The 25617-nt window shown below is 42.3% G+C and overlaps 3 protein-coding genes across 14 annotated transcripts in view; 1 reads left to right on the top strand and 2 right to left on the bottom strand.

The window, feature by feature from the left end:
* Positions 1-5252, top strand: part of LOC100119338 (neurogenic locus Notch protein) — a 175376-nt gene extending 170124 nt beyond the window's left edge. For 3 of the 4 annotated variants that reach the window (XM_031924496.2, XM_031924498.2, XM_008205966.2), the window contains 3 exons: positions 38-1839; positions 1947-2409; positions 2497-5252. In XM_031924496.2, the coding sequence (XP_031780356.1) occupies positions 38-1839; positions 1947-2409; positions 2497-3187 (2956 nt within the window). In that variant the 3' untranslated portion in view covers positions 3188-5252. The remainder of the gene's footprint in view (positions 1-37; positions 1840-1946; positions 2410-2496) is intronic. The other variant, XM_031924497.2, reaches the window with a different exon arrangement.
* Positions 5253-6142: 890 nt separating this feature from the next.
* Positions 6143-8543, bottom strand: LOC103315742. 2 transcript variants are annotated; one of them, XR_004226820.1, is made up of 10 exons: positions 8360-8543; positions 8068-8211; positions 7796-7969; positions 7642-7703; positions 7379-7559; positions 7154-7294; positions 6930-7067; positions 6724-6855; positions 6426-6620; positions 6143-6348 (listed from the first exon to the last, which is right to left on the bottom strand). XR_004226820.1 is itself a non-coding variant. In XM_031924515.1 (9 exons), exons 2-9 carry the CDS (start codon positions 8209-8211, stop codon positions 6489-6491), a joined length of 1104 nt encoding a protein of 367 aa, XP_031780375.1. In that variant the 5' UTR covers positions 8360-8543; the 3' UTR covers positions 6143-6488. The 2 variants fall into 2 exon arrangements, 1 of the variants encoding a protein (XP_031780375.1); XM_031924515.1 differs by having other exon boundaries at positions 6143-6620.
* An 868-nt stretch (positions 8544-9411) lies between these two features.
* Positions 9412-25603, bottom strand: LOC100119276 (PHD finger protein 1). 8 transcript variants are annotated; one of them, XR_004226830.2, is made up of 13 exons: positions 22233-22417; positions 18265-22165; positions 17291-17431; positions 16938-17135; positions 16655-16840; positions 16398-16570; positions 16112-16307; positions 15798-16039; positions 15407-15592; positions 14727-14952; positions 14095-14634; positions 12145-13932; positions 9412-12070 (listed from the first exon to the last, which is right to left on the bottom strand). XR_004226830.2 is itself a non-coding variant. In XM_031924725.2 (13 exons), the coding sequence occupies exons 4-13, from the start codon at positions 17417-17419 to the stop codon at positions 13393-13395; spliced, it is 2616 nt and encodes an 871-aa protein (XP_031780585.1). In that variant the 5' UTR covers positions 17420-17431; positions 18265-19791; positions 19935-22165; positions 22233-22417; the 3' UTR covers positions 9412-13392. The 8 variants fall into 8 exon arrangements, 5 of the variants coding, with proteins under 5 accessions (XP_031780585.1, XP_032452789.1, XP_031780586.1 ...); XM_031924725.2 differs by having other exon boundaries at positions 9412-13932; positions 18265-19791; positions 19935-22165; XM_032596898.1 differs by having other exon boundaries at positions 9412-13932.
* Positions 25604-25617: the final 14 nt, after the last annotated feature.

Below are 25617 nucleotides of genomic sequence, written 5' to 3'. Positions count from 1 at the left end.
TTGGAACCATGTCACTAAATCAAAAATTCATTTACAGCCCGATCTACGATGCCTACTGTCGCAAGCACTACGCCAACGGACACTGTGATTACGGCTGCAACAACGCGGAATGTAACTGGGACGGTCTCGACTGTGAACGCGAGCCACCATCTCTCGCCGAGGGCGTCATCTCCGTGGTGGTACGCATGGATATGCAAACCTTCCGCGCGAACGTCGTCGGCTTCTTGCGAGACATGGGTCACGAACTGCGCACCACTCTCAGAATCAAACAGGACGAGCTCGGCCAAGACATGATCTTCCCTTGGAAGAGGGACAGGGAGCCTCCTATTCAAACCAACTTCTTCGGCAGCCCCACCAGCATCTACACGGACAAACAGACCGGTATCGTCGCCTACCTGGAGATCGACAACCGCAAGTGTACGATGACTCAGGGCTCGGTTTGTTTCCCTACGGCCAACGAAGCCGCTGAGTATCTGGCCGCCACTGCGTCGAAACACTCTTTGTCGAGAAACTTCCCCATCGAGAAGGTCGAAAGCGTTGTCGAGCCCAATCTCGACTACCCTGACTCGCCTACCAACTACAAATACGTGTTCATCGGTGCGGTGCTCGTCGTTCTCGTTGCCACTCTCATCGGTGTTCTCGTTACTGCTCAGCGCCGCGTTCCTGGCAAGATCACTACCTGGTTCCCAGATGGCTTCATTCGCACCTCCGGAGGTAGCGTACAGCGCCGTCGTTCGCGTCGTCGTGGACCCGACGGGCAAGAAATGCGCAACCTCAACAAACAGCCACCTGGAAGTATGGGAATGGACCTGGACGTCGGCAACGGTAGAGCACCCCAATGGTCAGATGATGAGTCGGATCTTCCACCGTCGAAACGCATGAGGGCCATTGAGCCGGGCTACGCCAGCGATCACACGGTCGTCACTGACTACGAGGAGGCCGAGCCCCGCATGTGGACTCAGCAGCACCTCGATGCCGCTGAAGTTCACAACAGACCCGAGGCTGGTGTCCTCACTCCTCCGAGCCTCGAACTCGGTCAGGATGTCGATGCTAGAGGCCCTTGCGGCATGACACCGCTCATGGTCGCAGCTGTTCGAGGCGGTGGTCTCGACACCGGAGAAGAAGAGGACGAAGAGGACGGAGCCGCTGCCAAGATCGCTGAACTGGTAGCAGCGGGAGCAGACCTGAACGCCACGACTGACAAAGGCGGCGAAACGTCGCTGCATCTCGCCGCAAGATGGGCTCGTGCAGACGCCGCCAAACGATTACTCGACGCCGGTGCCGATGCCAACTCTTCGGACAATACGGGCCGGACGCCACTGCACTCGGCTGTCGCCGCCGACGCGATGGGCGTATTCCAGATCCTGCTGCGCAACCGCGCCACCAATCTGAACGCCCGCATGCACGACGGCACGACCCCGTTGATTCTGGCTGCGCGTCTCGCGACCGAGGGTATGGTCGCGGACCTGATTAACGCCGACGCGGATATCAATGCGGCCGACAACAGCGGCAAGACGGCCCTCCACTGGGCCGCCGCCGTCAACAACGTCGATGCTGTTAACATTCTGCTGGTGCACGGCGCCAACAGGGACGCCCAAGATGACAAGGACGAGACGCCGCTGTTCCTAGCCGCGAGGGAAGGTAGCTTCGAGGCGTGCAAAGCTCTGCTTGACACGTTCGCCAACAGGGAAATCACGGATCATATGGACAGACTGCCCAGGGATGTGGCCAGCGAGCGGCTTCACCATGACATCGTCAGACTCCTGGATGAGCATGTGCCGAGGTCGCCGCAGATGGTATCCGTCATACCTAACAGCGCGCTCATAGGTAAGTTTGCTTGTGAGTTTTCGTTCTTTTTACCATACAGAGTTTCGATGTTCCATTTTATGCACCAATTGTAATAACGAATGTCACGTAATCTAATGCATATAATGTTTTCTTCACAGGCTCACCGAATCACCCGCAGCTCATCACGCATCCGACGGTGATCGGCAACGCGCCGAAGTCGTCCAAGTCGAAGAAGCGCCCGAAGCCGGGCTCCGGCAACCCTAACAGTCCCGAATCGGAAAACGGCGGAGGCGGCGCCGCCTCGGTCAGGCGAAAACCCTCGGTAAAGAAGCAGCCGCCCACGAAACGCGGCGCTCAGCCCAATCCCAACCAGGAGATACCGCAGGGTGCTGAGGGGGCCGAGGGCAATCTACCCAGCCCCTATGACAGCGCGAGCCTTTACAGCAACGCGCTGCCACCCCTCATGGCCGCCACAGCGACGCACACGCAGCAAACGAACGCGGCCGCGGCCGCGGCGCAAGCTGCAGCGGTCGCAGCCGCGGCGGCACAAGCCGCCAAACAGCCGCCCCCGTACGAGGACTGCATCAAGACCCAGACGATGCAACAGCAACAGCAGAATAGGTACGAGAGATTATTCCGTTTATTCACTTAGCTTGCGTAATATCTCGTATAAGATTGAATTTAACAAAATGCCTTTGTTTTTTACAGTTTACAACAGCAGCTGGGACACCTGACAGCGGACGGTTTCACAAGCTACGGTCTGCCGAATTTTCACGATCAGCTGCTGGCCGCGCAGCACCAGCAGCCGCGCCAGCAGTCAAACGGCACCGCGGGCATGGTCGTGAACACGCTCTCGCCGCCCTACAGTAATCAATCACCGCCGCACTCGGTGCAGTCGAACATGACCCTCTCGCCCCAGGCTGGCTACATGGGCTCACCCTCGCCGGCCAAGAGTCGTCCCTCGCTGCCTACCTCGCCGACCCACATAGCGGCCATGCGGCAGGCGACGCATCAGAAGCACGGTGGCATGCCCCCCGTGGGGTTTGACTTCGATAGCCTGTCCTATCCCCAGCAGCAGATGCAGCCCAGTCAGCAGCAACAGCAACAGCAGTTTCAGCAGCAGCAACAGCAGCAGCAGAGTCACCAGCAGCAGTACTACCAGTATCTGACGCCGCCGTCGCATCACTCGGGTCCGGACGTGACGCCCCAGCACCTGATGCAAGCGCCCGAGAGCTTCCCCACGCCTTCGCCGGATAGTCCCGGCCACTGGTCCTCGAGCTCGCCTCACTCGAACAGCGATTGGTCCGAGTGCATGGCCTCGCCTCAGAACGCCTATGGCTCGGCGGGCGTAGCCGCTGGACACCAAAGCAATAAGGGCTCCGACGCTATCTATATCTGAGACACGGGGGAGCGCGTTTTTGCATAAGACAGAGACTTTTCTTTTTTATATATATATACATAGAAATATATAGAGCAGGGAACTGTGATTAATTATTATTTTCTCTTTTTATGAAGATTGATTAAGGAAGAGTTTCCTGATAAATGCCCGCGGAGTGACGTTAACCCGAACTGGGACGTCGTATTAGCGATAAATTGAGCAGTATATAGCGTAATGAAAGATGCGAATTAATTAAGTAGTTGCATGAAATTAATAAAGGATAGAAAGAAATGCGGTAGAAAAGAACGTGCTGGAGCATTCCAAGGGTTGGAGAATAATGATTTATTGCCCATCTAGCGAACGTCGATGTCCATACGTAGACATTCCATTTTGTATGGTATATAACTCATTAGTTATTCGCTCGTTTTGTTTTCTTTGTAAGTATGAAATTCGCGACTCTTAGCATAATTTTGTAATCCGTTTATACACTGCAATAAAGTTGCTCCAGACGTCGATGGGTAATGCGACTTTATTCTCCGAGCGTGGTTTGCGCCAATGTCAGAATTGCGATATGTGTGTGTTTTGTTTAATATATTTTGGACAAGGAATAAGAGCTGGAGGGTGTACGATTCGCATAATAAAATCGTGTCGCGTCGTGGACTTGTTGCGAGAGAAAAGATACGTGTTTTTGTTTCTTTTGAGAAGCGAATGTTTATCCTATTATTTTTTTCTGTAACGTCGGCGGCCGACAGGATTCGATTCTAGGGCTCGCCTCGCGAATAAGAGTCTGTGACTGTGTATGTCCCTCGGAAAAAAGAAATTTGTAAATACTCTATTTTCTACTCTTTATATACAAATGTGCCTTTACGAGTACTTTTTATATATTATATGTCTTTTCTCCCGATTTTTTGTACAAACTGTTTTTACATATATTTTCATTTTTATACCGCGCGCAATCGTTATAAAGCCGAAGGCCAAAAGGCCGTAACGCTGCTTACTTTTGCGATTGAGGAGCGTTTAAAATTATAATCGTGTTTCTATTATTATATTGCATTATTAATTGATATAATGTTTATAGCGAAGTATACCGTGATCTTTTTCCGTCGCATTAAGAATACCCAATCGTTCAAATTTCTTTATTATTATAATTTTTTGTTTCGTCAACATTTTGTCAATGCAATATTAGAATGCGAATGTGGGAACCTTCTTGGCTGTAGTAGGACAAAGACTCGCTGAGGAGTAGTTTGATTTGGAGCACTTTAACAATACCAGTGTTTTTTGACTGGGTGCTTATACGATAATTTGACAGTCCTGATAAACTTTTTTATTTTACGTCTCGTAAATTCATCTTTGATTATCTTAGTTTTGAGGACCAAGCTTTTTATCTTACTTTTATCTTGAACGATTACTTATATAGTATGACTCGCTGTGCGATAAAGAATCATGGGATCTTCCAAAACTGTTGTAAGGACAATAATGAAAATTAATGAAACTCGTTTGATACGTAGCCGTAGAGTACGTGAATTAACATGACAATAACAAACAAGGGGACTGAAAATAATTGTGTTCGATAGCGAATCATCTCATAGTGCTCTCTGTTGCGCACAATCACCTTCTGTGTTAAAAGTGTATCAGAAAAACTAAGAATACTATAGTCGCCCAGTTGACTAAGTTAAGCTAGAATGCTCCAATTATTATTATTATATTATATTATATTATATTATTATTATATTATTATTATTATTATATTATAACAAAACTTGTTATTCCTTGTAACTTGTAAAAAGTACTGAGTTTTATTCGTAATAACTATTGCCTAAGTAAAATAAGTTAACTATAGTCCTATTACAACCCAGCTCCTATATACAATCCCTATCTATATTTTTATAAATTATGTCTCTATAGATATAATGAGTGAAGATTCTAACATTCTCACGATAGGGTTCTGTTCTACTGTGCTATGCTTCCGCGTTTTTTATTCAATATATGATAAGCATAGGTACTTCTAGTGTATTTCGACAGATTTTACACGACAATCAAATTGTATTATAGCAATAAAATAAAATAAAAAAAAATCTAAGATAAACCGCCTCCTTTTTTATTATCTACTCCTAATACATATTATTAGAATAAACTCGAGCAGTTACATCATGAGTCGGCCCGAGCACTAAGCCCAACTTAAAAGGCAGTCTAGCTATGCTATTGTATATAATTCCACTGTGCTTCTAAAGATGGCTATAAGTCATCTTCTCTGGCTAGAGTTTAAACCAATTGACAAAAAGAGGCAGTCCAAAAGAGCTGTTTTGCGCGTGCGCGCACAAATATTTCATACGTGTATCGGACTCTGTCTTTCGATTCACGGATTGCGATTTCAGAAAGAGTTTAATATGCCCAAAGTTACGAATTACACACACTGCATCGAAGTTTGAATTAGAGTCTTTCATAGAAATTTTTAATAGTATATATCTAAACTCAAATTTCTTCAAATACTGTTTAATGCGAATGAGCAACGCGAGAAAAATGATAAAAGTAGCGCCGCGTGTGTGGATTTCGCGCTTTCACTCGGTCGCTTCGCACTCGCGGCTAAAAGGAGGAGTGGAACTGGTGGAAGGGATCAGCTCCGCATCGCGTAGAGGCATTGGCGGCCATTGGCGACGCCGCCCTTGACTCTCGAAAATGGAGTCTCTGGCCACGCCTAAGCAACTCCACCTATCTTCGCTCCGCCGATTATACAAGGGCATTTTATTATTCATTGATTATTTTTCTTTACGCAGTACTGCTTAATGCGCCATCGATCTCTACCTGACTGAGACTAGAGGGCCGCGCGTGGAAACTATACGATCGGTGGGGGACAGCTCAGACACGCGGATGCGTGTGATCGAAGCATTGGAAGTGAATAAAAATTAATTCCTATTATTTGTCTTAGACTGTCAGAAAAATGATAGTTGCACCGCTAGAAATGAAAGAACGCAATAATGTTTTGTAAAAATTTAATAAAAATGCGTATAAAAATTACAATGTAGAGATTAACGTATTTACTGATGGATTGTCGAAATATACTGATATGTAATAAAAAAAGATGAAATAAAATTCGTTCCATTCAGCTCCATGCTCACTTACGCGCACACAATCATTCCATATGATACGACGCTTATGATTTCATCGTTTTAGAGTTGTAACATCTATATTGAGTATAATAATTAATCAAGATATCGTAATCATCTCGGTGGAAAATATATAGTTGATACAATAGACAAACCTTTCTGAAGTAGTCTTTCTTAACAAGTCCACCTATATCTTTCTTATTCAATTCAATCATAGATCAAATTTTCTCCAGCTGTCTAGCCAAGTCCTCCAAATACTGCGGATTCACTGAATCGAACAAGCTGTGTTCTTTGTGCCAATAATTTCGCAATACTTTAGCTTTTAGATGTTTTTCAAGTCTCTGCAGCATCTGCAGAGGCATTTTTCAAATCGATTAAGTCTTAATATCATACAGTATAATACCAATATAACACGATGTATATAATCATGTTACTATTAATAGATGTACTTACGTATACGAAAACGCTTGTGCATGAAAAATAGCAAAAATCCCGTTTAAAGTCCTTATCGGTCAATTCGTTATAAAACAGGGTCTCGATGTAGTAGCTTTTTATATTATCCCAGCCTTGGTCGTCCCGAAATTTCTTTAAAATAAAGATATAATGCAAATTAGAAGAGAATCATAACTTCGGGTATAATAATGCCGTGTGCTACCAACTTTAAACATTTTAATGATGGGTTTTATTTGACCCACTATCGAACCCTTAAGCAGTCGCTTTTCAGTTTGGTAAAATCCTGCTCTCCATAAAAGATTTCCCTCGTATACTCTTAAAGGTTTTGCTATAGCTATCCATTGCTGGAATTCACATGATGTGTTTATTACATATTTATATCAGTTATTTAATGAATCTAATTTGATGGAGTTTCTCGAACCAAACTTACGTTCCCTTTCGGTTGCCTAAAACCTTCCACGGCTTTATTCTTGAATTGCAAGCAAGGTACGAGATCGAAGTCGACGTTGTAGTTGGCAGCTTTGTAAATGACTTGTAATGTAAAAGCAGGATTGCTTTGTCTGCACGTCACCTGTAATGTGTATACGATTATATAAGCGATGAAAATTTCGGAATAAATAATAAGTCCAACTATATGATGAAAAAGTGAAAATACCTCGTAAGTTCTTTTGCGACTTCTGAATATGTACAAATTCGAGTTATTATCTACTGACGAATTACTTTCGGAATGGATCGAATTTAAGGCTTTTCTAACGACGCTATGCATCCATTCGCGAAACTTATTTTGATCCAAGTAATTACCGCTTATTATGCGAGAAAAAATACCTGCGTCAATGCTATGAACAAATTACTAATTTTTACTATAATTTAACTGGAGTGCATTTTAAACGTAGTATAAGATTTTCGTTGGTACTTTACCCATTGTCTGCTACTTTTGCTCTGATTTTTACATATCCACAGTGGATGTCATCAGGTTCGATCTAGACATGTATAATTAGTAGTAGCAATTAGAGAGTATTATCATTAGTTTTGTTGAGGCTCATGCATGTTGAGCATTCACCATTGCAATTACCGTTAAAAACTTATAGTTGATGGGCAAACGGATAACCAAGTTCAAATCATACTCGTCAGGTTTGTAAACTTTCAAGTTTTTAGATACGCTTCCTGCGTAATTTACGTCTCCAAACAGATCGTTGAAAAATTTATCTTCTTTTTTCATGTGTTTCAGTAACATAGTTAAAACAACCTGAAACCAAAAATATAAAAAAACTTCTATTTCCATGTATAAATAACACTATAGTATTCGATAGTCCAGTCATAAATATGCACATGCGAACTTCTTACGTTTCGCAAAATTTGATTGCTTAATTGCAATTCGTTGCGATTTATTCGAATGTATTTTGCACTTATTTTATGAAACATTTCATCGCTGTAAAATTTGCCATCGTGTAACTTTTGTATGATGTTTACGGGTGAGTTAGCAGCCATCTAAAAAAACAATATTAATTAAAATAAAAGAGCTATTGTTTCTACTTGAATAATAATCGATGATAAAAAAAAATAATAATAAATAGAACGATCCCAATCGTCGATAAGGATAAAATCATTCAATCTTATAACTATGTAATTATACTACCGGTTGTATACAATAAAAAGTCACGTATTCCTCCTACGCATCTAATTTGCTTGGAAAGCCAAAGACTCACAACGACTTTATTGAAGTCAAGAGACCGGCACTTTGTTATTCATTGGCTTAAAAATAGCACCGACACAAAAAATACTGCTACACTTTAAGTAAATTCTGTCACCAATGCAAGTTGAGCGACTGCTTTGCGAGACTATTCAGAATTGACATTCATGAGTGCAGTAGTTTTTGCAGATCGTGCTTTAAAATAACTCGAGGTCAACAAGCTACGCGTTTATCTTATTTATTACTGATTAACTTGAAAACGCGCTACAAACTCATTCACTCACCTTTTTAATTTTCCTATCAAAATAAATTTTAAACCTCGACTAATACCTCGATTTTATGTAAATGTTACGTTATACAAAACGAGGACCATACAAAAAAGACTTTCATCGAACAGCAAAAAAAAAACCGCTATCGAACGTGCTTGATATTCAACGAGTCAACAGCTACTGAGGCGAGCTATACAGTAAAGTCTTCGAACCTGCGGCGGTTCTCGCGCCCTCTGATTTTCTCCTCGACTGGTAGATTGCCGTTTGTTTTATTTGTTACGGTGCTTGGCTTTAGAGATATATACATACGCTGGCTGTATTTTGACACTTCAGATGAGAAGTGGACTTCGTTGCGGACGTGCTCGACTGATGTTTGTTATGTCATGCGGATGCGTATGGCTTATCGGGCGGAGATTCAATCCTTAATTTTATCGCTGAGAGACGGATGTTTTATTGTTGTAAGGGGAGAAATGACAAGCATCTTAAAGATTAATTGGATGTCAGAGATTTTTTTTATATTTTATAAAACTTTACGCTGTACTATACAGTTATCACTCTGTTTTTTTTATTAATAAGTTTATGATTTTCGTTACATAAATCGGGAACTTCGCAGTCATACCGTGTACCGTCAATTGTAAAATACTTGATGAAATTGTGTCGAACGTTTGAGCGTTTTGAAATACAAAATTAGAACGGGATCGCAGAGGAAAATAAAATAATATTTACCAGTTTCATTGTCTACACGTAAAATGTTTTATTATCAATTTTTTACAAGTGGCAGCATTTATTCGGCCGCCGAGTATGCGTCCCATACTCGACCGCCCATTATTAACGAACTACGAAATGCTTTATTTTTCCTACTACTGAAGAGCGAGAGAGTGAAAAATAAAAGTAAATCAGTCTCATTATGCGAACTGAGAAAACGAACAACAATTAAATGCGAAATGATCATGATTCGGCGGGTGTAGTCGACGATTCGCAAACGTATGTGTAAATCGCTCGATGTATATTGACTTTTTTTTTATTTAGTCACCCCGTCGCGAAATAACTAAGCTTAAATGATAAACTTACAAGTTAAAAAGAAATATATGCATACGAAAATGCCGTTACCGCGTAGGAATTTTTCACTCTTGCATGATGAAAAAACGGCTGTTTCTTTCAACTAATCACTGGTCATTTAATCATTTACAGAGGCGCTTGCTTACGTTAACAACATTTGAACGCAACAAATAATGTACACTTTTTCTTCGACTCAAAAGAAGATAATGACCAATTAATTCGCAAACTTCGACCGAAAAAAAATATTCGCAAGCAACGATGGTTTTTGTTTTCACTAAAAGAAATTTTTTTACACTGTTCTGGCATGCATAAGTTATCTGAAACAACTTGCTCGATTAATTTAATTATCATACAACATACGTAAACAGATTTTTAAAAAAGTGTCAATATTTATTCAAATTAATAAATATTAATAAGAACTAAACTCGTAATTTGCAGAAATTTGTTAAACAAAAATCTCAAATTTCACATGATTTTTATGAACCCTCCGCTCTTTGAACAATCAAGGAAAAAAAGAACTATAATTCTTTCATTTATCTCTTTGAATCAATTCCAACATCAGACCTTATAAACTACATACCCATTCATTACTATTACAATTATCACATGCATTCGTACAAACTCGAAACGCCATACAAACGGTAGCATGTATGCATAACTTATGTATACCTGGCTACATGTTTTTGTTTAATCTTATATATAAAAATGAATCAATATTTACATACGATACTGGCAGTAATTCTTCATCTAGCTTTTCGTGCACATTTTCGTTTACTTATGTTCGCGGCAAGTTCAAACGTTTCACAATTATTTTCCGCGAAAATTTGGTCGAACTTCTTGGATTTTGCATAGTTCATCGACTTGACAGTACAGTAAGTCGCAGAGTGTATAAATGTAATTTTGCCTACTATGCAACAAAGTATAAGATCGTTATAAATGACAAAGGATATGCTTAAACTTCTCACGTAAAAGCCGAGGGAAACGCTCAACATATTGTATTGTCGCAAAACGATCTCATAAATTTGCTAAATTAGCGTTGTAAACCGCTCTCGAAAGCCTTTGGGATTCGTCTTTCTTTTTTAATACGCTACCTAACAATTAAGGCCTAAACTTTTACAATATAAGTCTTTGTATTTATAATTTTTCAATAGTTATATATGTGGCCATTAATGATAATTCGACAAACATTTCATAGCCACATCAAGCTACACCGATAAGAGAAGTTGCTTTTTAATTTTCGTATAGAACGACAGCGCAACAATCTGATATCGGCAAACTTTTTAATATTTTAAAATTTCGAGTGTCCCTTTTTATTTTTAATCAAAAATCACTAGAATTTACATCTTTTCAAAACCATCATATTTTACTTTAATTAGGAATCAATGTACGAGTCAATCCTTTGAAACGCCTCAACAGCTTTTCCGGATTATCGGTACTCACCCGTCGAAACAGACGGCTCAATAAAATTTTGCTTATAATTAGGTCTTCTAATGTTCAATCAGATCAGATTAACTTTGGTCATTATATGCGCACGACATACAGCGTTAGAAATCCACGAAAAGGTTGACAAAGGCCTTTCAAGTTGGTTTACTTTTTTTCCGTTTTGTCCCTCCCGTAAGTAAAAATGTGCTAAGCTTATGCCTCCAATTTAAGCTAATTCAAAGAAAATAGCTTATGAACAACAATAAAAACTTAAAAAAATTATAAAAAAAAAGAATACAGAAACAAAAATACAGCTTAGTGCATCCAGCAGTTTCAGGCTCTCGTATAAGATTGTATTTTGGCAGTGTCCATTATATCCATTACCTCCTTTTATTTCAGCCTGACAGTTTAGCGTTTTGTACGTAATATACACATCTATAAATCTATACTTTCTTAACGGAATAATAAATCATATTACGCTTGCTTACATAGCTTCACACCACGACGCGCCATGTCATGGTTGATTGAACATAATACAAACGTCTTCAACTCATGCATTCGATTCGGCAGAAAAATAAGAGGAGATACGCAACAGAAGCAGTTGTTTCGATCTCTTTTTACGAGCCTATCGCAAAAATTCACAGAGCTCGACCGACTACCTCGAGGTATACACGGCAGTTAAAGTAGACTTTTGCACGGAAATATTGAACAGTAAAACTGAGCATAGGAGAAAGGGCAGCGTTAGTTTACAAAGAGTTCGTTCAAAGTCCCATTCGTTGAATTACTCTTGACAAAAGAGATTTTTCACTGACTCTGGAAGCTTCGAGTGACCATTATTGAAAGTAGTTTGATTAAGTCAGTTAATCATGTACATTCAACAGTCAGTCCATTTTTCAAGTCGGCAAAACTATAAATTTGTATGAAAATGTAAAATTTATCATAATAAATCGTATACAAAAAAAAATCGACATAAATCTTTACCTAATAAGCTCATTTATATAAACATTCATCATTTGGTTTTTCCTCATTTGATTCTTCAAGTATACGCATGCGGTTAAAAAATCTTGCAAGGTACAAATTCAATTTTTACAGGGGGTAGTCATTTGGTTTAAAAGTCGCGTATCGGTTGTTGGTGATTTTTGTACAAATGTATGCATATTACTTTCTGACTCTGCAAACTTGTCATAAGTCTATAGTGGAAACATTTAAATACATTAAAATCGCACTAAATGTACGTGACGTTCAATTGGTAATAAGTTGATTATGGTTACCAAAGACTACCTCTACAGTCGTATCGAAAAATAATCTCCACAGATCTATTCGGATTCTACTCAGATTCCCTAATTATATACCTGTTTATTTTTAGAGGAACGACCGTCTTTTATGCTTGATTTATTGGTTTTCTTGTCATTTAACTTTCATCCCCAGAATCGGAGACATCACATTGATCTCCAGTTATACAGATTTTACCGACTTTCTTGTTAGGTCACTTTAAGTTAAGAATATTCGTCGAATATAAAGTGAAAAAACATCTTTTTTAAATTATTTTTAATGGCCAGCGCTTGTGAGTGTTTTCTTCGAAGATTTATACGAATAGACTATTTTTGTAACGAGATTGTGGACGGTATGCACTTGTTAAAGTTACGGAAATAATACAAAATTCCGTAGGTAATAAGTACAAAACAATGCACCAGCAGAGTTAAGGATAATTTTTTCTCATAGTCAAGATCAGCAATGTATTTGTAATTCGTCGACCAGCAACGGAACCGTTAAATGGATTGTGCATGAAAAAGGGGTGATCTGAACTAATTCATGTAAATCTTGCTTCGTATTATCTAGTTCGCATGAACTCGTGTTAATAGTTTCGTAATTTTACGAAGTTCAGTTAACACTCAAAAGCGCGTGGGCTTCGAAATTACGTTATTATATGTTCATAAAAGAAAAATAATGGAAAATCTAGATTTCCAGTTGTAGAACACCATCATCACTGCGTGATTTTCAAATGCCGCGCTAGCAAGGTAAAATCCATGCGTTTTTTAAAAACAATTTAGTTACGGATATTACTCCGTAAATGCTAGAATTTTAAGCCAAATCAAGAGTAATGGAACAAGGAGAAAAGAAATCAGTAAAAACTGAGAAAAACAGAATAAATAGATAAACAAAGCTACGTACTCGACAAGCAATAAAGAAATGTGTCGAACATAACAGGACCATTCGCGTTTAAAATCGTTAGGTAGTCGGACCCTCCCATTCGATGAGATACTGAGCTCGTCCGTTGGGACCACTGCGTTTGGCCCGGACCATGAATTTTTCACCGGAAGCTATTCTATTTGCGGCGCCAAAATACATGTTCACTGACGATTTGAGATCGTCCATGGATATGTCGGGCGCATTTTTTTTCACGGGCGAGCACTTCACCGGCGAGTTGGGCAAGCTGCCGCTGCAGTTACCACAAGCGCCGGGTTGTTGCTGTTGCTGCGACTGCGGTTTTTTCACAGCTGCTGCAGCTGTTGGCAGTGATGAGTTGTTAGCGCTAGCGCCGCTCGTCTCCGGAAGCATTGGCGGCGGCAGGAGCTTATCAGTGCTAGGACCACGTTGGCGTAATCGACGACCGTTTAATGCGTAATCTACATAGTTGCCGATTTGTTGCTGTGGTGCGGATGCGTTGTTGAAAGAACTGCGCAGGTTGCGGGCGAATTCACTGTTCTTGACTTCGCTGTTTCGTGCCGGCAGGATTGCCGCGGTCTTGCTCGCTGTATGCTGGTATCTCTGAGTTAAGAATAAGAATTGATCAGTGTTATAATATATTCCCTAAATAATTGAACTAATAAAAATGTTTCCCACTCATTTACATTGGTCTTATCAAAAGAACAAAATATACGAAAACAAATTTTTGCTTAATAAGTCTTCAATCGATATAATATAACTCACGAGTGACTGCGGTTGCGAAGGCGGTCTTCCGCGTCTATGCTGTCGTCTCCTCTTCACCTGTCCATTCCTATCAATAATGATATCTTTCTCGGAAAGTTGCCTTTTAGCCGGACGTACAATAGGTGGCTGGGAGATGACAGGCGTTAGGGGCAGCGGCAACGTGATCGGACTTTGATTGAAGACTGGCGTAGGTGCAATGCTGCTACTGCAGCTCGAACCATTACTACAGACACCCTGAGACGAGGGTACCACGACACCCAGCAGTTCACTGAGATTTCTGAACGGATTGTTTTTGCCCTCAAAATCTTTGGGCGGTGGGATGAACGAGTCTAATGTACCTCGGGAGCTCGTCTCGTCACCGCTTGTGTCCGCCGGCGTCGAAGGCGTTGGAAGCTGCAGCGGATGGAGAAGTTCTATGGAGCTCGGTACGGAGATCTCAGACATGCCCGAAGATGTGGTTGCCGGTGGCGTCGGAGGACCGGAAACCGATGTCGGCGGCGTTGGCGGCAACTCTGAAGCTTCCGCGTTCCGAGATTTACTCTGAAAAGATTTTGGAATTTCAAATTGTTTGCTCAGAGAAACAGAAAAAGTAAATTAAAAGAAGCGAAGAATGCACTCATAGTTTCTCATACCTTGGCAATAGCATTCTTTAACAGTTTCCGAGCCTTGCGATACCTTGCTTCTCTGATGCCCTGGGACTTGAATGTGCCCTCGGTGCAAGTCTTATCTCGTTTTTTCTGCCTGCGCAGCATTCTTTCGCGCGAGCTGACGAGCGTCGTCGTCATCAGTCGTCGCCTCCTCTGCATGCTGAGCTTTGGGAACGGGAAGGACTTCTTGACAAAGCCGCCTCCGCTGTATCTAGAAGCAATTCTCCGGTCGTGAATCTATTACATGCAACTGCTCCGGCTCCGTGAAAACCGGAGCAGCTCGCGACAGACTGAGATTCTAGTATCTAGGTGATTTTCGATTGAAGGATTTATAGTGTTGATAGCATGTAATTAATGACGTTTCATCAATTGTGTTCGTTTGCATGATCGTTAGAGCGACATCTATTGAAAAATATTTTTATCGGAACCACTCGAAGCATTGATGTTCGAAAGTGCAGTATGCGATGAATGTGAGTGATCGATGCTTATTGAATCACGTCATGGATTTCGATTATTTTGTTCAGAGAAAAATAGCAAGAGTACAGAGGCGAGAAATTATTTTTAGCGCTACAAGATACCGTTAGAGAGAATGATGTCAAGCAGTGAAACGAAAAATTATCGAGTCAAACAGAGAAAAGCAGTTTATTATTTTCAACGATATGTACCTTTCTCTTAATGTCTGGGATAACTGATTAGTTGGACTAGGACCAGAACTCTGGTCAACCTCGGAATTTTGATAGATTGTACCACGCATTACTACATCCGATGGGTTTACAGGTATCTCTAAGCTCTCCGCCAAGCTCTGTTTCAATGCATGTAATTGCTTTGTGCTTTCTGGCAAAGACAAAAGCCTAAAAAAAACAAACTCGTTTTTACAAATTTCTTCAACTTATTTAATTTGTCTTAATCCCCGAAGGTATAAAAAATCAAAATGAAATGAACAGAGTGTATGGTAATGATAATGTGCTAATGGGTGTAATGGGTAACATAAAAAGGAAAGGAATATAAGTCTTTGGAAGTCATGTCGCTTGGTCTTATTCGTTGTAATTTACCCACCCAGCAGTCGGAGAAAGAAATTGCAGTCTTTTGTTAGCACCCCAGCAACGCCGCAACACGGAGTCGTCAATAACGCCAGTCTCGGGAAGATTGACGACTGGACAAGGCGGTGGCAGCCTTACCCTCAATCCCCAAATTGTCGTGCGCTTCTTTATTTCTCTACCGCATTTAAACCTATTCCTATTGTTTGTTAATATCGCGAGTATGGATTCCCTACGGACCTGTGCAGTTACGTCGCGAATCTAGGAAAAATACATTTGTTAGGAATCTATGATATCTCAATATTTATATAGAAATGTATGCACTTCACTTACTCTTGGTGGTAACTGCAACGTGTTCCAATTGTCATTTGCGTAAGGTACAATCACTGTATCTAGGTCGTAGTACTTTTTCGCGTTATAAACTGTCAGATTGTACAGCATCAAATGAACAAGATCCACCCATTTTAATTCTAATCGTCGTACAAATTCCTTGCCATAATTGCACATTGAACAAACAAACACATAAAATCTACAAAATAAAATGTTTCATTAGTATTTTATCAAAGTAAGTACACGGTATACTTCTGTAGTAACTGTTTGTATCTAAATAAACATGTACCTGTCTCCACTGTAAAGAGGGTACGATAAACAGCCAATACATTTTTCATGAAACCATTGTTTACAGCGAGCACACTGCAACATTTGCGTATACCATTCACCATTCAGACCACAATAACAGTATATTTGTTCAGCATTCACTCTGTGATGTGAATCCCAGTTTAACATTTCAGGCTGTAACATAATAATTTCATGCATAAATTCTTAAACTCTGATTCCTGATATGACAGAAAAAATCATTGATCACTTGATACTTACATCATACGGTAACTTTGTTGTGTCCTCTGGTGGTGGAAGCGGTTGATCTCTGCCACTACATACTTTTCTAATGTTTGGTTTAACCATAGACTTTTTGATCTCTTTTGGGGCTTTAGGCTCACAGTCGTAGCACTTTTTACACTTCCAATGTGCATCTGGAAGCGTATCCTCTTTCTTGATTTGAGGCTGCAAGTCGTTTATAATTACACCAATTAAGAAATTAACTCTTCAAAACCTGGTATAATAATGGATTAATTATGAGTTAAAAAAATGAGATTCATACCTGATGGCAGAACTGATGATAACCACGGCCACACTTGTCACATGTAATAATGTCATTGTCAGTTCTAGGTTGGGACTTTTTACACAGAACACATGTGACATCTGATTCTGATGCTAGTTTTGTCAGTTCTTTAACTGATGACCAGGCGGATGTGTTGTCCATAAATTTGACAAGACACTTTTCTCCCGCCAGGTCCACCTAGATATTATTTAATTTTCAATATTTATAGGAAAACAGAATAAAATACATACACCATTATATAAATTAGAACCCAGAAAATAATAACCAGTATAAAAGAATAACTTTTACATCTAAATAGAAATGAGTAATTATGATGGATGAATGTTGCATACCTCCACAATCGTTCCAAGATAGTATTTGCCATCTTTGTGCTGGAGAAGAACATCTTCACCATGGACAAATCCAAGGCGTTCTCTTGTTGTACTATCCGGAGATGCCGAACTCTCCTCAGACTCTGCCATATTGTAGCCTTTCTATCAAATAAAAATTTTAAATTGAATTTTTTATTTAAAAAAAAAAATTGAGTTATGGTATGGCTTTTTTGTAATACTGCTATTATGTATAACACAAAGTGTTTATTATGAAAGTAGTAAAAATTGTGTAGTAATTAAATCCAGTGATTTAATTTAATTCATCTTGTAAAATCTAGTTGATCAAAGGCTTTGTTGACTTCAACAATGTAACAGAATCTTATTTTGATTCTGTAAAGATAAAATCTGCTGAATAGTTAAAACATTCAAATGGAAATTTAAATATTTTAATATTAATGACTGGGGTAACTGCACTGACATAGGCTATCTTTGTATCATACACTGCTTTCTCTATTTTGAGTTCACTAACTTAAAGGATTCAACTATTTGTTATTGCAAACATCTTGTGTATGAAACAAACTTTTGACTGCAATTTTTTATTTATATTATTTAATAATGTACGCCAAATAAATCATTGAAAATGATCAACATGAAATCCTATACCAGTAGTAAATAACTTGCTTGTCATATAAACGCTGCGATAAGATTAAATAAAATACGTGCTTTTAAACTATCCAAGCAAAATAAAACAGCAAATGAACAGCAGTCAAGCACTCAACTCTGCATTTCCACAACAAGCCTTCCGTCCTGCGTACTGGATCACAAGGCCAGCCTTATCGCAGCAGCGATGTTGCTGCTTGTTTAAATGCCCACCTCTAGCAAGGCCTTCCACGCAAAGACCCAAGCCAGGCATAGACCTCGACCAGCCCCACAGAAACCCAGGCATCTCTCATCCCACACCCTGGAGGTATCCCATATCAACAAAAGTCTCCTACCTTGGATCTCCGGGCAGTGCAGCTTAGAAAAGTCCTTCCTCCGGGTGGCTCATCCTCCCGCAGGCTCAGGTCGTCGTCGCCGCGGCGGTGTGTGTGTGTGTGTCTGTGTGTGTCTGTGTGTGTACAGCGTACTGAAGCCTCGCTCACCGCAGCTCGTCGGCCATTTAGGCGAGGAGAGACGGACAGACGGAGGGAGCGGAATCAGCAGTTAGGTAGTGAGCTCTCTGCTCTACCCGGGAGTGCGAGAGAGACGGAGCAAAAGCACGCGCCGCAACGGCTCGAGAAATTACCGAAGATCCGTGAGTAGTGGTAGGTGGTACAGACACAGGCGGCTACTTTTCACCCCGAAGAGGAGGTTCAGCCAGCAGCTCCTCGTGCGCGACAACAGGCTTCCCTCGAGGGGCGCGTCTCTGAATATATCGCGCGCGAGAGAGAGAGAGAGAGAGAGAGAGAGAGACACACTATGCACTGGTCGAGGGTGATGCTAGTGCCGAGTATATAGCTGTGTAGGAGGATGTCCTAGGCGAAGAGGAGGACGGGAGTACCTTCCTCGGCCGCGAGGACGCTCGACTCGGAGGACTCGCGGCCGCTAGAGTCGGCGCGGCTGAGCAGCATCACGAAACTCGTAACTTCCTCGAGCTGCCGCCGCCACCGCGGCCAACACGTCCGCCATCTTCGAGGGAAACACACGCACACACAAGCCGCGCGACGGTATAGCTCGGCGCGAGTTATAGCGATGTGCTCTCTCGCACTAACACGCGCGTAGGCCGATGCTCGCGAGCGAACGCTTGGGGGCTTAGGCTCGCTGCGCAACGGCGACTCGCGTGCTGCACAAGTGTATAGAACACTATACTGTGGGCCGGCTGTTTTTTTACTCACCGGTGTATACATATATATCGCGTAGAGAGAGAGAGAGAGAGAGAGAGAGAGAGAGACGCAAAGATGGCGGGGCCAGTCGCGAGGACGGCTCGCTGTCCTTTTTTTCTGCCCTGCGCGCTAAGTATTCTCCTGCGCTCCGCGAGATCTCCGATCAGCTGGCCTCTCTGCGCTGTGGTCGCCACTGCTGCCGTTGTTTGGCTCTCTCTCTCTCTTTCTCTCTCTCTCTCTCTCTCTCTCTCTCGCGCGGCGGTGCAGCGCAGGAGAGGGTCTGCGGATGGGTATATACTTACTTTGGGACCTTGGCCGATGCTGCCGTTGACGTGATGCAGCTCGAAGGAGAGGAGAGTTCGTTAAAGGGCCGGTACGCGCGTTAATGGGCTCGGGTATTTAAAGTTAATTGCGCGGACTTGCTCTTGCTCTCTCTCTCTCTCTCTCTCTCTCTCTCTCTCTCTCTCTCTCTCTCTCTCTCTCTCTCTCTCTCTCTCTGTAGATGCGGATATAGCGAGAGAGGGATTTAGTGCGGTTTCGTGTGTTATTAACTTTTGCGCGTTGTACCTATAGGGTTTAGGGCATTGCTGATGGCTCTGTGATTTATTGTGTTTGGGTTGCACGGCGCGAACTCGGAGTATAGTCTCAAGGTCGTTTGTACTGGAGAGAGTCGTGTAAAGATCAAAATTTGATATTGATTTGATATATATCGTTTCAACTCAGTTTTTCAACTTTTACGAGATATAGCAAATGCGAATCAAGTTAACGAATATAATTGGAACCCTTTGGTTATTAACACTTACCTTTGAAATTACTGCGCGAAAACGTCTTATACAGTAATTGCCCTTTATTGCACGTCTCGCGCACGTTCAAGAGATCTAGAAACTGTAACGAGAATGACGTCACAAAAGCTTAATTGTGCAGTGAAATAATACGACGGCGCCTGATATTCCTCCAAACTTTCGTCCAAAACTGAAATAGCCGTTGAATAAAAGTAAAGATAAAATGGAACAAATTCAATTTCTGAGGAATTTTAATACTTCAAAGATGTTTTGGATCTCGATGCAATGTGTAAACAAACAAAAAAAGCAATACACGCTCATTAAAATATTTTGGAAAACGCATCGAACATATTTTAAAAATTCCAAAAACAATAACAAACCCGCGGCGCAACAATTCCACGTACTGAATCGCACGCGCGCGCGCGCTCTCCAAGCGAGCAAAAATCCAACCGGCCGAATTCCGATCCAAAAACCCAATTAAAACAAATGATACCCCACCTATAGTCAGCGGGCCACCGGTCGAACCAATAATACACGGCGCAATGAGCGCAGCGAAAAATTCCGAGCTCTCATCGGGCCCGATGATCATCGCTCGGCGCAGCGTAAAAATGGTTAATCCCAGTCGAGAAATACCACACGCCGCTCACTTCTTCCTCTCTCTCTCTCTCTCTCTCTCTCTCTCTCTCTCTCTCTCTTTTCCGCGAGTTCTCCATTGCAGCCGAGGCTTTAAGCCGTAAACGACACGCGCGCACGCACACACTCGCGCCGCGGCCAAACATCGTCGGCTCACGTACGATGCGACTTGCGTTCGGTCGCCCGGGAACATCACAGTGGCGGCCTCTAGCGGACGGGAAACCTCGCAGTCGCGTACGCCCGAATCGTCCTTGCCCTTGAACGGCTTTTTGCTGGAGTGATCGATCGAATTGGAGATCGATTTCTCTTGGCGACAGGAATTTTTCGGGACTTGATGGATCGCGATTATTTAAAAGGAGAGTTTCGAGGTTATGGCGGGAAATTCGAACGATTGAAGCGAAGAAATTTTTACGTAGCGCAGGGTCTGCTGGCTCCTGATACAGGAGTGTCTGCACAGCTCTCGTATGTATACTTATGACAGTAAACAAAATATTCGACAATCCGAGCTTTCTTCCATGGAAGAAAAAACTTCGCGAGCGGAGTATCGATTTTTCCGGACCGCCAGCACACGCATACGTGATATTTTTTCCCATTAGGCACACGCACACACACAAACACGCGCGCGCGCGCGCGCGACACCTCGGGGGGGATAATAAAGCGCGCGCATCTTTCCGAGATAACAGGGCAAATTATTCGCGCCTCACATATGTTTACCTCCTTCGGCCGGATCTCTTTCGGACGCGGCCCTCGGAAATAATGCCGCGGCGCATATGCATTAGAGACAGAGAAGGAAGAAGAAGAAGAAGAAGAAGAGGAAGAGGGAGCCGCAGAGAGAAGCGAGGACTATACCTATACTTATATAGAGCTGTGCATATATGTATATGTATTCGCGGTTCGCCACATACATATGGATCCGTTTCATAAATTCCCTGTCTGCTGTCGAATATATCCAGCCGCGAGGAATTTATGGCTTTATTTCCTGCGCTGCCCGCGCGCGCGTCGACGGGACACGAGCGCTGCGATTCTCATTGTTTTACCGCATCGGGATGAAGAGACCAAGAGAGAAAGAGGATGATGGGAACGAAATGGTGCGGAGGTGACGAGGCGTTTTTGGAGGAGAGAAAATCGGGAGCGAAGCGCGACGCCGATCTTTGATGTCGAGATACCGTGTGGTTCTGGATTTATTCGGAGAATGGGCTCGAAATATTGGTATAATGAAAAAAATTCGAACGATCGATTTTATTCCAACGTCCTTTCAACATTTTCAAGCCAAAACAGCTAGAGCATACTCTTGGCGATTCTGACGACAGATGACACGGGTTTGGGCAGCGATTCGAGAGGTATGAGATCGGCTATCTTCTTACCGATCGCGCGAACGCTCTTCATGTCTACTTTACCCTCGCACCTGGTGGCTGTGCCGTCGATTTTGCAGGGCATGATGCTGTTGATGAGCTTGGCTAAATTGCCGCCAACCGCTTCGTCAAGAATGAGGATCATACCCTTCGATGCAGCGGCGATCGGTGCCACGGCTGGACCGGCGACGATGATGTTGCGGAGATTGTCGATCGACTTCAACATTTCGTCGTACGACGTCAGCAGGTTTGCGTCTCGTTTCTGGACTGCTCGGAAAGAGTTTGGATTTTAGTTTTTTATTTAACGTACGTTTCGTCAATGAAGAAAACTCACGACTCTTGGCGCTGGCCGAAGACACGGCGATGGCGAGAACCGCCAGGGTTAGACAGACCTTCTTCTGGGAGAACTGCATGTTTTCGCGGTGACGATGCACTGGTGAATCGGTCAACTTTGCGGTCGATCCTTTTATAAGTAAGCTTAGCGACAAGGAAACGCCGCTTTGAATTTTCATCGAACGATATGCAAAGCTCGCTGATTTTTAAGGAAAGTCGTCGCGGAGGCTCTTATCGGACTCTCTTGGGCAATGCGTCAAACTACGGAGTGCCTATAGCCTCTACAAATTACTATTATAATTATCGCCTATGTTGGTTGGCTAAAGTGTAATCACTTAGGGATAAATGAAAGAGAAGCCTTTTACTAGAGGAAACAAACTTTTTTTTTTATTACGAACAGCTTTGACAATTTGCTATACATAGCTCGCTGATTCATTGTAATTATTTACATATACAATATATTATTGTAACAAATATATACACTTAAAAAATTGTGATGCTTCTTATTATGCAGTCGAAAAAAAAGGTAAACATGATCGAATTGGAAACAAGTTTCACGACATCGATACGAAATTCAGTGAAATACCTATATGTATATGGCTCAATAGAGATTTGATCGTTGTAGAATTCAATTGTAAAGATTGTGCAAATTGTTAACAGAAACGTAAAAAGTGGACATCAAAAATGTGTAAAGACTGTATGTACAAAAACGCTAATTGATTTAATGTTATATACGTATATATACTTCATACTTTCAACATTTTATATATTCAGTCACGATTACGTTCATGAGAAAGTCCCCTTGCTTGTTATATTTTATCTAAAAATTAGATAAAAGTTGCGCAAAAAATTAGATTTTATTGTAGCTTTTGGTCAAATTTCAGTTACATATTGTCTTCATTCGTCAAGATTATCAAAATCTATCTAAGGGAAGATGTATGGGTGAGTATATGAAACGCAAATTCGAAAAATAAATGATAGTCTATTCGTATGCATAATATATTAAGAATTAAGCTAAAAATCTTTGCAGAAAAGAAATAGGTCTATTTGTAAGCGTTATTATGCATTATGTTCAAGAAGTACGGAGTCTATCGTATCATTAGAATCCATAAGCTTTGAAAAAATACTATAGCGTGCTTATAATTATATCTAACAATAGAGAAATACAGCCGTGCACTATCGCTAACTATACGAGTAATTTTCACTTTAACAATTAAAATAAAATATCATCTTTTCTCTTACACAATACATTATGCGTTTCGGGTCTCAAAAACGTTGCATCTTTCAATGAAAACCACCCCTCATCGGAAATTCCTAGGCCGGAAATATCGAATCTCATCCATGAAAAAAGATCAATACAACCTTCCCTTAGAACAGCTTCTTCTTTACGGCCGTGTATCTCTCCATGTACTTGTCGTAGCCGTCGAGATCCGGAAACCGTTTCATTTCGAACAAATTACCCTCGACCGCGAGGTTCGAAATCTTCGAATCCTCGAGGATTCTCCGGTGGATCGACTTGATTTGTAGACAATTTTCCTCGATTCTCAGCGTCTTCAGACGTGGACAGTCGGCTATTTTCTCCGAGATCTCGGATATTTGATTCTGGTTGAGATTGAGCTCGGTAACGTGCAGTTCGGCGACGCCGTCCGGGACTGATGTCAGACGATTGTGGGACAGGTCCAAGACGTCGAGGTGCTTCAGACCGCAGAACATCAGAGGGAAGGCGGTGATGCGGTTGTCCGATAGGTTCACCTACGCATCGATGCAAGGATTTTTAGATTAGTTGAGAAGTTAATAATTAATTTTTGCTAGTCAATCGTTTGTGCAGTACTGACCATTTTGAGATGCGACAGCTTCGACAGCGACGCCGGCAAAACGCTGATCTGATTCGAGTTGGCGTTCAGAGTCTCCAGTTTCACCAGATTTCCCAAAACATCGGGCAGTTCCGTCAGTCTATTCCCGCTCACGTTCAGCTGCTTCAAAAGCGTGAATTTCCCTATGTCCAGAGGCAGCTTCGAAAACTTGTTATCCGACAGATCGAGAGTACGCAGAAGCGACACCAAACTCGCAAGCTGCTGCGGGAATTCGTCGAGCTTTCTGCGCGACAGGTTCAGTGTGCCCGTCTTCTTGGCCACTTCGAAGTGCTCCTTGAACCCGGTGTTTCCCATTTTTATTTCGGATTTTTTTTCTTCAACGAATTTACACGAGTACTTTTTTTAAGCTATCGCAAATTTTGCACCTGGATTCAAAACAGAGCTTGCGTCATCTGCCGTTCATCTTCGTGCGAGCGAGCGATGAGGTGATTATTTTGAGGAGGTATGGCATTCAAATTCAATGCCGCAGTTAGTCTTTCTGAGTGTGAAATACCTGCTTGTGACTAGAACACGATGTTTTTGAATTTGAATTTGCCGCCATCAGGGTTACACGAGTTTTTCAGTTCTGCCAACGTGACGGGCATGCGATTTCAGCCCAGCCCCTTTCATAACCTCAAAATACGCTGCAGATGGACTGGACTCGAGCACTGATCGATGCACCACTGCCTTCTCGTTGCGTTTCTCAGTCGATACGGGATCTTGAGCCGAGTGTTTAAAACTTCACTATTGACACTTCGAGCACTGGGCGTAATTTTTCGAGGATTATGCGATGTATTTATTCGCGAAGGTAAAAAATCGAGCAGAAATGTCAAGCGCTCGACAGCAACACGTCAGCCATTATCGTTTTTGTCAACAATGCTGCCGTTCGAGAGGGGATGATCACCTGTTTCGGCGGCAAATTCAAAATGCCTATTGTTTCGATCTGTTCTACTTATTCGTCGCTGTAATTTCTGTTCGAACGTTAAAATTCGAAAGTGACAGTTAGATTTCTGAGACTCGATAGCTTTCAAATTTCATTTATCGTTAGTAAATTCGCGATGAATGCTTCTTTTCATTCAACTTTTCGAAAACGAATAGCAGTACCTCCTCTACTATTCAAAAATTAAATAATCAGTACCTACAATAACTTTCATTCATCAATTCAAACTGAACATTCTCAAAACGGCTCCATCATCAAAACTCCAAAACACATCCTCAAAAATCCATATCCTTCTCAGCTCAGCAGAGGCTCGCGGCCACTTGCTACAGCAGTCTCTAGATGTCTCTAGCGTCACAGCCAAAGTGCTGCAGGGCAGCGAGCAGCAGTGTGGTGTCCCGCGCCTGGCATCTCGCGACAGCGCAGCAGCGCGTTGCGCCTGCACGCACAGCAAACACAGTCGCGCAGCTGAGCCCTCGCGCACACACTCACACACATACACACACACACACACAGTCGAGTCTCTCTCGTCAGACAGACAGACGACGGGACAGCGAATTCAGTCGGTCGCGCGCAACGCGCCCCCCTCGTTCCCT

Source organism: Nasonia vitripennis, chromosome 2 (genome assembly GCF_009193385.2).
Source record: "Nasonia vitripennis strain AsymCx chromosome 2, Nvit_psr_1.1, whole genome shotgun sequence".
NCBI lineage: Eukaryota > Metazoa > Arthropoda > Insecta > Hymenoptera > Pteromalidae > Nasonia > Nasonia vitripennis.
This window is presented reverse-complemented; position numbering and strand designations above follow the sequence as displayed.

Bases quoted from the DNA above. Each gene is read 5' to 3' on its own strand.
- LOC103315742 (XM_031924515.1), bottom strand. From the start codon at position 8,211: ATGGCTGCTAACTCACCCGTAAACATCATACAAAAGTTACACGATGGC. The intron at 7,970-8,067 runs GTAAGAAGTTCG...TTTTGGTTTCAG, and splicing joins GCAATCAAATTTTGCGAAAC to GTTGTTTTAACTATGTTACT. The intron at 6,621-6,723 runs GTAAGTACATCT...ATGCCTCTGCAG, and splicing joins GCACAAGCGTTTTCGTATAC to ATGCTGCAGAGACTTGAAAA.
- LOC100119276 (XM_032596898.1), bottom strand. From the start codon at position 17,419: ATGGCAGAGTCTGAGGAGAGTTCGGCATCTCCGGATAGTACAACAAGA. The intron at 16,571-16,654 runs GTAAGTATCAAG...ATTATGTTACAG, and splicing joins CAACAAAGTTACCGTATGAT to CCTGAAATGTTAAACTGGGA. The intron at 16,040-16,111 runs GTAAGTGAAGTG...TATTTTTCCTAG, and splicing joins CGTTGCAGTTACCACCAAGA to ATTCGCGACGTAACTGCACA.